The sequence below is a fragment of the Clarias gariepinus genome, chromosome 23, assembly GCF_024256425.1.
Source record: "Clarias gariepinus isolate MV-2021 ecotype Netherlands chromosome 23, CGAR_prim_01v2, whole genome shotgun sequence".
In the NCBI taxonomy this organism is placed as follows: domain Eukaryota; kingdom Metazoa; phylum Chordata; class Actinopteri; order Siluriformes; family Clariidae; genus Clarias; species Clarias gariepinus.
The window spans coordinates 11,457,918-11,472,540 of NC_071122.1; the positions used below are offsets into that span (position 1 = coordinate 11,457,918).

Sequence of the window (14,623 nt, forward strand, 5' to 3'; positions counted from 1 at the left end):
AGCAACAACAACAACAACAACAACAACAGAGAGGAGCAGCCTTTAACTGTCTCCTGCCAAGGCCTCTTGCAGGTAAATCTTGGCTAACCTAGCATTACAAAACTTATCTAGCAGACAGTTAACACGTACAACAGCACATTTTAGCTGCCAAGTTTATGTGCAAATGTACTGTATGTCAAGAAACCAGGCAAGCATATTATATAATGAAGTACGGAATGATTCTTCCTCAAGGGGCCACATTTCAGCATTTTAAAGCAAAAAAAGGCCCTGGCCACGGCCAGAAGAAAATCTTCTAAAACAAGCCATGTACTTAGCTTACCTTTCATGACGTGTCGTTATATGATCTATCCAATACAGTTATATACTTCAACTCTTTTGTAAAAGTCCTGCGGCTAACTATGACATTAAACATAGCCTTCTGCAGAGCAGGCCACATCATTTAAAATAAAATATTATGCATAAACACAGCCATAAAGATTTATTCTTTTTATACAATGTCAAGCTAAGCTGAGCATGCCATAATCCCCTTTAAGGCAAGTAACAGCAATGCAGAGGAACTAAACATCGAAAAAGGGAGCCACTGACTCAATCGATCCGTCAAATAACTTCACCTCATTAGTCTAGCACTGAAAGGTGAACCAGAAGAGCAAATCAAGGAACTCTAAACCTGAATGAGAGAGCATGTGGAATGAAGAGTTTGATAATTGAAGATCTGAACAATTGTCCAGTATGGTCTACAGGATGGAGAAAAAAGAACAAATACAATGTGCTCAGAACAGCAGCCAAACATCATAAATAGCTGTTGGAAAAAATCAAAGCAAAATGCATGTAACAAAACAGGCCAGCATTCCAAGAAATCCTGGAACCATAAATTTATTATTTGTTCTGTGAGCTTGGCACAAGATTTTTCTTGGTAATTTTCCCCCCTTAATATTTGCAGAAACAGGCTTGAAGAGTTCTAACAGAGCTGTTTCAGACTAACTGTAGACTCTTCATCGTTAGTGGACTGGACAAGATCCAATCAAGGGCTCAGCTTTCCCAGGGTCTCCATGCACATCCTCTCAATATATTTCCACAGTTTGTTTGACGAATCCAACCAGTGTGAGAATCGCTCCCAGGTGATATATTCCATTAACAACTACATCTTCAGCTTGCTTATTAATTTATTCGATTTTAGTATTGGTGTCTCCGAAACTGTCGTCGTTGTTTTTTAAACGATTGATTCATTTTTGTCTTTTTTTTTTTTTTCATTTGAAGTAGCAGTGCCCACCATCACTGCTACTTTTACCCTCGTACCTGACTCTGCCACATCGGCAATGTCCACCCCTTGCTCTTGTGCCATGAAGCCCAGGATGGAAAATATTGCGAAGCCAGACACAAAACTGGTAGCGCTGTTCAGGCCTCCCAGCAGCAAACAGTCCCTATGTCACACATATGTCATGGAGCTTGTTAATTTACACAAAAGGAACCTAAGTTCCCACTTTTTGCCTGTGACTGGACTAATCTCACGGCCCCTACCCAGTGGCGAACGAAGCTCACCTGTAGCAGTTGTACTTGTACTTGTTGTAGCTCCCCAGTGAAGTCATTGCTCCCAGACAAATGGCATAGGAAAAGAAAATCTGTGTCCCTGCGTCAATCCAAACCTACACAGTAAAAGAAGATCTGTTAATACATGTAAGAAAATAAGATACTTGATCATTTTCATTGGTGGTATTAAGGGTTATATGCTTGGTTTGGACCCAAATGGACCCAATGCTTACAAGACCTGACTGCATGACGTATGAGTTGTACCTTGACACATGTAATTATTAATTCAGTTCCCTAGCACTCCTCAATGTGATACATTGCCCCACAAGGGCATGAGTTTCTACCTCAGGATCCTGCAGACGGGTGACGTTTGGATACAGATAGAATTTGATGCCTTCGGCTGCACCAGGAAGTGTGACACCCCGAACGAGGAGGATAGCCAGCATGACGAAGGGGAAAGTTGCTGTGATGTACACAACCTAAAAAAAAAGGACATGTAAATGTAGATTAAATATAAACTCATTCAAGTGACAGGTAAAAGCATGGAACTAAAAGTAGCAAGACCTGCATATTTCAAGTCAACCTTTCATAGCATAACAGCACCATTTTATTTTTTCTAGTGATTAACCCATGAACAGACATTATCCATAATGCACAGTCTTTAAAGTGAATTGTTTTTAGCATGCTGTGAGAGCTTATAAGCAGGATTAAGGGGGTGCCTTTCACTAACACAAACCAAAAATCATAAATAGGATAACCAGAAAATGCAGCATTCTTGACACACATATATAATGATGGGAACCACTGGAGTAGATTAAACTTTATTATCTTTGTGCAAAGTACATGTGCCGAGCCAATGAAATGCAGTTAGCATCTAATCAGAAGTGCATTAGTGGCCTATTTACAATAAATAGAAATGTCGTAAAGGAGGGTATGGGTCCATATGTACAAGGAAGAGTGATTTTCTCTTACTTAGAAATCATGGAGGGGTCTATAATTTTTTAGCATAGGTGCATTTCCACTGTAAGAGACAGAATATAAAAAGAAAAATACGGGAATCACATTGTATGATTTTTTTAAACAATTTTTTGTGAATTACTGTGTCAAATAAGTATTTGATCACTTGCTTATCAGCCAGATTTTTGACCCTCCTGTTATTTTGCTTTCAAGTATTCCAGCTACACTCTGCTCATGATTCTAAATTAGTAGCACCTGTTTGAGGTCGTTAGCTGTCATAAAGACACCTGTGCACCCCACCATCAGCCAAAGTCTAAGTAGCAACATGGGCAAAACCAAAGAGCTGTCAAAAGAGTCAAGAGACAAAATTGTAGACCTTCAAAAAGCTGGAAAAAGTTACGGGGATCAATTGCCAAGCAGAACAACTGGTGGAGCAATTGTCAGAAAATGGAAGAGGCTAATGATGACTGTCAATGTCCCTCAGACTGGGGCCCCACGGAAGATCTCGTGGGGTATCAATGATGCTAAGAATGGTGAAGAATCAGCCCAGAACTACACGGGAGGAGCTGTTCAATGCCGTGAAAAGAGCTGGGACCATCGTTTCCAAGGCCACTATCAGTAATAGACCAAGACATCATGGTTTAAAATCTTGCATCAAACAGAAGGTTCCCCTTCTTAAGTCAGCCCATGTCCAGGCCTGTCTAAAGTTTGCCAGGGACCATCTGGATGATCCAGAGGAGTCATGGGAGAAAGTCCTGTGGTCAGATGAGACCAAAGTAAAACTTTTTGGTCTTAACTCCATTCGCCGTGTTTGAAGGAAGAAGAATGATAAGTATCATCCCAATAATACCATACAGTACCTACAGTGAAGCATGGGGCCGAAAGCATCGTGCTCTGGGGGGGGTTTTCTGCACAGGGGACAGGACGACTGCACTGTATTAAGGAGATAATGAACAGGGCCATGTATTGTGACATATTGGGCAAAAACCTCCTTCCCTCAGTCAGAGCAATAAAGATGGGTCGTGGCTGGGTCTTCCAACATGACAAAGACCCAAAGCACACAGCCAGGAAAACCAAGGAGTGGCTCCGTAAGAAGCAAACTGTGTCAAGGTTCTGGAGTGACCTAGCCAGTCTTTAGACAAAAATCCAATAGAAAATCTTTGGAGGGAGCTGAAACTTTGTGTTGCTCAGCGACAGCCCTGAAACCTGACAGATCTAGATAGGATCTGTATGGAGGAGTGGGCCAAAATCCCTCCTGCAGTGTGTGCAAACCTGGTGAAAAACTACAGGAACCGTTTGACCTCTGTAATTGTTAACAACAGCTTATGTACCATATATTAATATTTTTTGACTCAAGTAATCAAATACTTATTTGACACAGTAATTCAAAAATAAATTGTTTAAAAATCATACAATGTGATTTCCGTATTTTTTATTTTATATTAATTGGGGTGAGAGGTATCCCTAGTGACAACCCTCTGAAGGGCTTTACGGTCCGAAGCAGTGCAGTTGCTTTATGACACTAAGGCCAAAACTTTAACCTTAGAATTGATGGCCAGAAACCCGTACCATGTACCCTTGCCTGAGAAATAATTTTTTAATTTTTTCGACTAGTAGTGAACTGAATACTGTACCATCAAAACCACTGCTGAACATAAACTCACCTTTCCTGTGGACTTCACACCTTTCCATATGCAGAAGAAACAGATGATCCACATAGTAAGGAGACACAGAGCCAGGTCCCATTTAACAACTCCCATGCTCTCGATGCCGTCAGAGATACTGAGGACGTTGTGTCTGTAAAAGACATGAGATAATAAGGAGCAATTTCAAGAACAACAAAAAGAGACTGGAAAAACAGATTTTGGGTAAAGTGTTAGGTCACACATGAATGACAGAAGAAGAGATGATTGACAGGATTGAATGGACAACCAGGGACAACCAGTAGATTAGACAAGGTTAGTTTATGGCTCCAGATACCCTGTCCTCTCTAGCCCCTTCACTATATAATTAGTTTATGCATGTAAACTGGCACGTCACAGAAAGGATGGGCCAGGTTGTAAATGGATTCCTGCTCAAGGTTTTTGAGGACACCTGCTATGCACAGTATAGAAGATCTCTGCAACTCTCTCATGTTCAGGACTTAAATAGAGCAGAAGAAGAAATGAAACAACCAAGTTAGCAAGATTTTAAAGACTTACTCCCAGAACTCAGTGACTGGTGACGTCAAGTTGGTAGAGTTTTCAGGCCCCCACTGGCTCATGTTCTTGCGGAGTGTGTCTTCTATACAGTTTTCTGTGTTCCACACATTATTGCAGCTGCCCCAGGGAAGTTCAGGACGGAAGGACTGGAACAGGTAGTACAAGCCCCAAGCCAAAATCACAATGTAGTAGATGTTCAGGAGGGAAACGATCACAATGGAAGCATAGCCGATACCTGCATGAGAATAGTGGAAACATAAACAGTTACTAGAGAAATATCAACAGCGAATTGGATGGTGGCCTGAGGGGAATGTTCTTAGAAGAACAAAAAAAGTCTTTTTTTTTTGTTGTTTTTTTGCTGAGAAACAAACAGTTTTTGTCATTTAAATAAGGCAGAGTTTTTCATCAGGTGATTTCTCTCTCTGAGGTGAACTGGAAAAGAGCCACCCCGAAGGAAAAGGCCATTGCCAAACCGGAAAATAAACCTCTACTGGATGACATGCAGCAAAATCAAATATAGTACTGCTAGTGTTGCTTCTACAGATTTTTTAACTTCACTAATCATTAATGACGATTATCTATTTTATCAAGAGTAATACAAAGTGTAATTACTAACTAAACCCCTGTAAACCTTCTCTGCGACAGATTTACATTCTGGATGTAGGCATTACTTGAAAAGTTTTGCTTCAGTGAACCACAATAACCAGCATTGTACAAAGTACCCATGTTAATGAGGGGCAAGCATGTGAATGAGGAACTGTTTGAATTGCGCTTACACAGCGAGCACTGTTTGGGTTCGTTTTTAGCTGGCAGGAAAGCTGAACACAGTGATACAAAGCTGTTGCTCTGTTAAAACTGCATATTTGTTGGGGAAAATGTCAAATGTCTAACCTTAAATTGTATATTGTATGTCACATTGTGTTTCCCCATTTGTTGAAGCATGAACTTTCCATAAATATTCATGACTTGCAGTGCTGTCTGCTGTATTGACTTACCAAGCATATGGAATATCACTCTGTAAATAAAACAGTGTTATGAAAGATGGCCGTTGCTACAAAAAAAAAAAAGAATTACTGTAACTCTTCTGGGTGGCACGAAAAGTAGCCAGTGTTAACAGCTGGATAACATCAACACATTAGGAAATCTTTGCCCCACCGAGAAGGGACATGATAAGAAACAAAAACAGTTACTTTTCTTTTTTTTTCCAGACCTTATCTTTCCTGGTTATAATGATTATCCCTCATAGGCTTGAACTAATTTCTAGTCATCACTTTCATGTTTTGCCACTGTGCTGCCATGGCAACACTGAAATTAGTACACTCTGTATATGCTGCATGCTCTCAAGGTCTGGCTGGAATTGTGTGTCAGTAGGGACCTTTCAACATGTTCATCTGGGCTCTTGTTAAAAATGTTTGCAAATGCAGAGAGCTCGGTTTTAGACTTCAGAAAACAACATTTTAAATTTTTCCACAGCAGACCTGATCATCGAAAACGTCCTAGTGGACTTTGAAGTGTTTAGGAAACGATCCTTTGAAATATTAGATCAGGATAATCTCACTGTATTTGTGGTTTGTTTTTAAAAATCAGTGGCTATGGAAGAGTTCTTTCCCATGCCTTGGTTTCATAGGGGGAACAGGGGGATTTCCTTCCTAAAGTGGGTTTTCCTTTATTGTCTAATTGTAAGCAAATAATAACATCTGTTGTGCTAGGCCATTTCCCACTTCCTCTAAGCTTGTTTGTTTCAAAGCAACATGTGCAGGACATTATTATTTGGATATTGGTATGATACTCACCAGTAAAGATGGGGCAGATTTTTTCCCAACAAGTGATTCCTCCCTGAGAGGTAAACTGGCCAAGAGCCACCTCCAGGAAAAACACAGGTAGGCCTCCACCAAACAGGAAAATGAAATAAGGGATGAGAAATGCACCTAGGTATGAAAAAATTGGAGAACTTGTTTAAATACATCAATAAACATTTAAATATAACATTTAAAGGTGTCAAACTGAAACCGTTTTTTTTTTTCTGTTCATTTCCGGCCATGTAACCACAGCTAGTGTATGTCTCCAAATATGGCCTTGTGATGCACTGAACGTTGCTGGAGGCACTTGTGACATTTCTCAAGACGAGCAAATCAGCAAAGCTATTTCTAAAATTTGAAATGCTTTGATGCTGAGCTTGAATTCTGGCTACTCATGTGCTTTTTTTGGGGGGGGATTACATGTTTCGTTCAAGCAGGTCTGTCTAGTCCTAAATCATTTCAAGATGTAGCAGTTGTAAGACACAGTATATGAAACCTTTACTTACCTCCACCATTCTTATAGCAGAGGTATGGGAAACGCCAGACGTTTCCTAAACCAACAAATCCTCCAGCCACAGACAGAAGAAAGTCAAGCTTGCTTGCCCACTTCTCCCGCTGTGGATGTTTGCCCTCAGCTTCATCCTCAGGTCGGGTGCCAGGGCTTTTCCCCGGGGATGGTTTCAGGGTGTCCTTATGGAAGTCCTTCAGACATTGAAGCTTCTCTTTTTGTGGCATGCTGTGAACAAACAAGAACAAATAATGCCAGAAAATTTTACACTTTAGGCTTGATTGACCCAGTGAGAATTACACATAGACATCTACGCATACATGTTTTGTTCATGCATGAGAAACCTTAAAAAGATAACACCAGTATAAAGAATGAAGTCAAAGACTTTTGTCTAAGTGCCATGACACAACACAGAGGGGGGAGGAACACTAAGCTAAGAATTTGCAACAAGTGTTTGGAGTGCTCGGTCTCTTTAATTAACACAGCACATATGTGTCAAGACACTTTTGAAAGAGGGAATTGTTATTACTGGCTCAGGGTGTACAGTTTCAAAGCACTGGCCAAAAGTGCCATGGAGAAGCGCAGATCCAATCCCAGGGATACAGATAAAGATGTCAGAAATGCTCTGGCACCCTTTAGACTTACCCTTTTTAACTTGGCACGGAAAGAACAGACTACAATCCCATTGACAGTTTGCTCGTTTAAACAGTGTTTGGAAACGGTCTCCTTCCACCAACCCCCCTACCCCTCAACCCCACCCCATGGGAACACACTAAAAATAGTCTACAGTAAGCTGCACTTTTTCTACATTGTGTCCTTTTAAGGGACAGGACGAATGACAAACACTAGTTACCACAATGTCCAGTGTGCTTAATGTATTAGTCAGTCTTCAAAACAAGGATAACGTTTGTGCATCTGTAAAAGTTTAAACCCACATGGAAAAAGTCCACAGCCGAGATAAAAAACACTGCGCTGACATTACTAAATACAGCTTTAAAAACCGCCAAAAAAAAAAAAAAAAAAACGCTGCAGATTTGGAGGACAACAATCATCTGAAGGTACAATGAAGGCACAATTTTTTTTATCTATATACCCCATATTTCCAGATTAGACTCACACATTTTAAAATCTATTCAGCTTTTTATAAGAAAAACTATTTCACAAAACAGACAGTATGAGTAAAATTATTACGAACTTGTGTCCAAACTGCAAAGAAATTCTTAAAATATGGTCCTGTTATCAGTTTATCTACAAGTTACAGTATAACACAATGCCAGAAAGAGTATGTCATAGAGTAATAAATAATAAACCATTCATTTGCCATCCAATGCACTTACATCTCCTTCATGCTTGCGTTGGAATGGTGCGTGCTGTCACTATGCTCTGGCTGCCGCAATCTAAGTGCGCGTGCATCTAAGGGTAAGCCCTGATTGACAGCTCAACACCCCCCCCCCCCCCCCCCCCCACTAAGACAATTAAATACTATCAGCAGATTGAGTTCAGCTTTAGAGTACAGGATGACACAGTCTCGGACGGGTAAATTTCCACTCCTCAAAGGATTTAGAGTCGTATGTGTCCTTGGCTTTCTCTGTAACCTGAGCGCTGAACAGAAGTGAGGGGACGGACCAGGGCCAGCAATCCTCACCTATGGTTCATTTCTGTGCGGGCTATTTAAATCTTCTGTTGTCATCCCACAGCTTTTTTTTTTTAAAAAAGCTTTCCATTAACGCTTCAGCTTTGAGATCTGAAGCAGTGAGTATAATAAAGAAGAGGATTTCAAAGTCCTTGAAGACTTAATAAACAGAACATTTAATTCAAAGTTATTCATATGTAGTGATGTAATCGTAGTATAAAATAACATATTTGAGTGGGTTTTTAGCCTTAATGGTTAATTCATATACTGTGTGTGGCCTCTTTAGACTAGTTAAAATGAATCTGATCCTCAAGCTGGACTGCAACAAAATATTGGCAAGGAGCAAAGCGTTTGCATGTGGCACGATGACAAAAAGTTTTTTTGTATGGCAGAGGTTAATTTTCTTTCCATCTTAAATACTTATTTCAAAAAGTGGAAAAAAAAAATCTAAATTCTTTTGAAAATCCAAAAATAGCCAAGCCTTCTGATAAAAAAAAAATCTTATTTTTGCTGATATCAGGCAAGATTAAGTCATGAAATGTTATTTGATAGGACAGCTTAGATTTCTGTGAAGCAGCTGCAGTGCTCCCTCTTCAGTTTAATGTGGGAAACAAAAACAGAGCCTGTTTTGCTACCACAAAGCTCCAGGGAGCTCCTAATTAGAAGCGATTTGCTTCGCTAAAGTTATAGCTCAGTAAATCAACCAAAAAAAATGTCAAGTCACAGTTTCCTCTCTGCTCTGCCTCATTGCCTGCTTCTGTCTGAGGATCACGTATTTAAAAGGCAAGTGCTATGCAACGGCCCTGGCTACAGAGGCGACTTCACGTCTGTCGTCCATGTGAGGTTTGTTACATAACCACTATTTTAAACCCATGCACATTTCCTCGGGATAATCACATTAAACTCTTTCCTCCCCTCTATCACAACTCCTTTTTTTCCCCCTGGACAGCACTTAACATGTTTCTAAGGCTCGATTTTTCACGATTCCAGTTTAACAACAGGACACTTGAAAAATCCGAGGTTGGATTCAAGCAAATCTGAATCGCAATTGATAAGAGCAGGAGGCAACAGCTCTGGTTAATGCCCTTGGGTAAACTCCAGTGGTCTTTGCCCAACTTCCGCTATCCCTCTCTAGTTTACGCCATCAAATCGGATGCTAATGATAATGTAAACATAGTAAAGGCTGGAAATGGACCAATTTCACCCATTAACCAAGTCTCCTAGATACACAAGACACTGCCATGGCATCACGATAGGGATGCTCTAATTCAGTCTTTCTTTCGTGCTTGTATTACGTCCACGATTAAACAATTTGTTTAAACAAAATACAAAAAAGGCAGGTAGCTTAGTGGAGACCAACTGTACATTAGTACAGTGTTAACAGTGCATTGTGTACCATAGAGGAAGTTCTGTAACTGCTCGAAAGTGTCAAAAGTGTAAAACATATTTAAACCCAAAAAAAAGTGTGTCTTTAGGTTAGAAATTGCTACTGGTGCAATTAAAGAATAAAGATGATGCAAATAGATAGATTATTCCTCTGACAAGGCTCATTACATTTTTTTCTAGTTATAACCTTGGGTGTCTTGTAAAAAAGAAAAAAAAAAAAACTTGGATCGGCGCCACTAATAAGTTAGTGGATTACCCATGAACTTTTTTATTTATTGTCCCTGTCAGAATGACAGTGAATGATTAGATCTTTTTAAAAGAAATAGTACACTTTACAGTATCAGCTGTACAACATTTCTGTCAATTATCACTAAATTCCTGGATGGAATACTTCATCTTTTTTGGATGTCAATCTTGGTTAAGATGCAACTAAATAAAACTAAATTTATTTAGGCTAAAATAAGCTTGTTATTAAATGTAAAAAAAAATAAAACCTGTAGTCCAATGCCTTGTAGTCATTGGTTTAAGACGTATTTTGCTTTTTTATTCCTCCAGAACTTGCCAAACACCAACAAAACAATGGATGGTTGAGTCAAAAGAAGCCAAGAATTGGGTCTAGTTCAGAGATTACCTGTCGTAGTTTACCCCATCCTCTAGTGAAGACATGGAATCGGAAGCAGGTAGACCGTCCAGCTTGACTTAGATGTTCAGTGAGCACCGCTTTCAGTAAGAGAATGAACCCGAAAACATACCAGTGCAAGATTTAGGGGTTCTTGCCACCTTCTTGGACTGAGGTGCAACCTTTAAATTGCTTTGGGGCCAGAAAAAGGAGGGAGTTTGGCGATGGGGGAGTGGAGCTGGGCAGCTAAAGACTTTGAGGTTTGACTCATTCATGGCAAAAAGAAACGAAAGAGAAAAACAGAGTTTGGTTGTAGGAGGAGGAGAGGGCTTGTTGCCAGTGGTGTGCCCTATTCTTAGGCAACTGTGCTGTACGATGTAAACAGATTTGTGATTTTTTTTTAAATCAGACAGGAATATTTATGAGATTCCTTTAAATTCCTGAAGTCAAGTCACCAAGGGTTATTTTTTTATTTTATTTTTTTCCAAGCACATTGTTTCCAACCACATGACACAACCACAACCTCTTACGGTTTGCCTTTTGTCTATATTGGAAATTCTCCAGTCATGCCAATTTATGCCACACCTTACCATTCTTGATTAATTTAACTTATAATATTATTAATCCTTCATTGTTTTAATGTTTTATCCGTTCTTTAATTACTTAATGTCCTGGTGACATTAGAATGCAGAAGTAATGATGTAGAATTGTCAGGCTTACAGAGGTAAAGTGTTAAACAATAAGCTATTTCCCACCCCAAAATAGGGGGGGGGGATGGGGGATGCGACTGACATCTGGAATAAGGTAGCAGCGTGCACTTGCATAGTGCGCAATGTAAAAGTTGTATTAGCGTTGTATTAACTGCTGGCACAGCATTAAATGCACTTTTAGTTGTGCAAGTCTGAACACTTAGGGCAAGTGTGCACCTTGTATGGAAGTGTAGATATAGATCAGAATTACTGTAGCTCAGTGCTAAATAATTATACAGTGGTAAACATGAATTCTGGAACTGAGGTCGGAGGAGCAAACAAGTACAGAAAAAGGTGTGTATTTTTTTGTTTTCGATCTTCGACAAACGTTCTATGCGTCATGCCTTAGAGATGCACGTGATAAATCCAGTGCAGGTGACGGTTTGTGTGATCAAGATAGGTGTAAAAGGGTGCGCGCACGCGCGCACACACATACGCGCAACACAAACGGAGGGGACAGGATGGAAGTTATGCACAGCAACAGGACTTTGTTTGCCCCAAAATCAGGAAGCGCGGGACCCATCTATCGCTCTCTCTCTCTCTTTCACACACACACACACACTCTGAGCGCGCGCGCATCTTCCGCTCGCAGTTAACTGCAAGTGAGTGAAAACAGCGCGAGCGTGAGTCAAAGAAATCCGATACGACATTAATATGAGCGCGCGTCCTCTTAGCTCATCATCATCATCAGGCTAAAATGACAGCTTAATCTTTATAATGTGCATGATTTAATAAAGTATACACTACGTAAAAAAATAGCAAAAGACCTAGGGTCAAAAGACCACCGCGCTTTTAATATACTGTAATACAATACACCTGAAAAAAAAAACTAGAAAAAATGGGCAGGGATGCAGGCACATGAGTAACTAAATATGTGTATAGGTTATGTGCACACATAAATAAAGTGTACGTTTATGCTTATTTTATACTATACGTATAGTTTATATAGTCTTTTAGAATGTCTTACCTGCTCAGATTTGTTTGTTTTTTCTCTTTCTCTGTATTTCCTCTTTTCAGAAGTTCCTGGTCTCTTGTGTCTCGTGCGACGATGAATTGGATGTGTCGCGGTAAAATTTTATTTATAAGCCTTTCTTTCCGACCTTTGTCTCTTAATATGGGTGACCAATAGACATCGGCATGAGTGGAAAAACACCGGCCAGCCTCTCGGTGCAACAGGAGGAGAGACGCGAGCGTCTTCTTAAAGAGACACCGACCATTTTTCTTTCGAGGCTTCCAGCTCGCAGATGCCCTACAGGTCAGAAGGGGCGGTGCACGTACGCGTCAAAATCATGCCTGTCACAGCAAAGCATGGGCTCCCCAAATTGTTAGCAAAAAGCAACCTTTTTTATTTAAGCTTTAATCATTTGCATGCCCTGAAACTTGAAACACAAAGCCTGCAGATGACACTGTTTGCAAAAGTACATGTTCACGATGCATACAGTATATATGCCTGTCAACAATAACAATATAACCACCTGCCTCATATTGAGTACCCCACCCCCTCCTTTTGCCTTCATAACAGTGATGCACTATGTGTTCTGACACCTTTCTATCACAACCAGCATTAACCTTTTCCTCAACTTGAGCTGCACTATGGCTTCTATTGAATCTCTGGACTACACGGGCCAGCCTGACCCAGTCCCCTAGCCATCACAAATTGGCCAAGATCCTTGTCTTTATCTCCTTTCAACATATCAACATCAGCGAGAAAGATTTACATTTAGGTATTTGGCAGACGCTCTTATCCAGAGCGACTTACATTTACATTATACATTTGATCAGTTGAGGGTTAAGGGCCTTGCTCAAGGGCCCAACAGTGGCAATTTGGTGGTTGTGGGGTTTGAACCTGGGACCTTCCAAACCATAGTCCAATGCCTTAACCAATGAGCTACCCCTGGCTTTACTTGCTGCCTAAAATATTCCACCCACTTTCAGCCACTAATGTAACGAGATATTTTAGCCGTAGCTGCTGTCACAAGGGTCAAATTGTGATAGCGAGATAACTGGGTCAGAGCAACTTCAAAACTGTAGCTCTTGCAGTAGTTCATGGTAAACAGTGGTCAGGATATACCAAAAGTAATTCAAGGAATAAAAACTGTCTGTCTATCTGTCTATTGCCTGGTTTCAATTGACATGTGTCAGAACATACAGTACAGTTCATTACTACTCAGTATTAGGTGGCGTATCAGTGATCATTTGTGTATTAGTCGTGTTGGAAGGACGTTTTTATGGAAACAAAATAGAATAAATTGGAATATAATATAAATTTATTATAATGCTAGTTTATTAGTCATTGATGGGTTCAGTGTCATACAGAAGGCCCAGGTTCAATTTCTGGCCAATCCCCTGCCTGGAAGCAGTGCCAGTCCCTTGCCCAGATAAAATGAAACGGGTTGCATCAGAAAGGGCATCAAGCAGATTATTACATCCAGCACATAACTGTTCATAACATCACTTGTGCTCAACACTTGAGCCAATTAATGCCTGTAGCCACGCCCACTTTAGCCAATCAATGCATGTAGCCACGCCCACTTTAAGGGCAAAAGCACTATATTCGTCCCAAAAGGCCATTGCTGCTATAAGATAATCTGGCACAAAACTTCATAATAGCTTTTCTACTTAACAATTTTATTTAATTTATGGTGCAGATTTAACTTTAGGCAAATGCCAAAGGACTAGCAAAGTTTCATAATTTTTTTTCGAGCCAGTTTTGCATGATTCTCTGACAAAATCATCTGGACAGACATTCACATATACAGACAAAAAATTTTATGTCTGGTTTTGGGTCCTCCAATGTATGAAACGTAAAGATATCATTGAAAGAGCGAGTTCTGACCAATGTACAGACAAAAAATTTTTTAATTTATGTACATTTTGTTTTGCTATACTTGCTATAGAAGAAGCTCAAATTGAGAAAAAAAAAAGATGTGGACACAATGGTGATTAGTGACAGGGTGTTGAAATCTACCCCAGCAGGAATTTCTGGTTGTCAAAACATTGAGTCATCTTGGCAATGATATATAATATTGGGACACTGTTGGTTGTTTATCCACTCATTCGCTACACATATTATCCTGTATAGGATTGCAGCACCTGTAGCATATCCAAGGGACTTAGGTGCAAGGCACAGTACACTATGGACAGGGTCCAAGTACATAATCTCCATTATTTTAAACAGCAGAAGGACATGCATGCAAGCATAAGGAAAACATGCAAACTCCACACGCACAAACCAGAACCCTAG

The 14,623-nt window shown here is 40.1% G+C and overlaps 2 protein-coding genes across 2 annotated transcripts in view; both read right to left on the minus strand.

Moving 5' to 3' along the window:
* The window catches only part of LOC128510924 (uncharacterized), a 236,230-nt gene that overhangs the window by 187,131 nt on the left and 34,476 nt on the right, over positions 1 to 14,623 (minus strand). The window lies entirely within an intron of this gene.
* Positions 1 to 14,623, minus strand: part of slc6a6b (solute carrier family 6 member 6b) — a 29,295-nt gene that overhangs the window by 8,978 nt on the left and 5,694 nt on the right. The window contains exons 2-8 of the mRNA XM_053483990.1: positions 6,991 to 7,220; positions 6,479 to 6,613; positions 4,686 to 4,920; positions 4,149 to 4,281; positions 1,872 to 2,006; positions 1,540 to 1,643; positions 1,297 to 1,421 (exon numbers count right to left, since the gene is read on the minus strand). Of these exons, the coding sequence (XP_053339965.1) occupies positions 1,297 to 1,421; positions 1,540 to 1,643; positions 1,872 to 2,006; positions 4,149 to 4,281; positions 4,686 to 4,920; positions 6,479 to 6,613; positions 6,991 to 7,219 (1,096 nt within the window). The 5' untranslated portion in view covers position 7,220. The remainder of the gene's footprint in view (positions 1 to 1,296; positions 1,422 to 1,539; positions 1,644 to 1,871; positions 2,007 to 4,148; positions 4,282 to 4,685; positions 4,921 to 6,478; positions 6,614 to 6,990; positions 7,221 to 14,623) is intronic.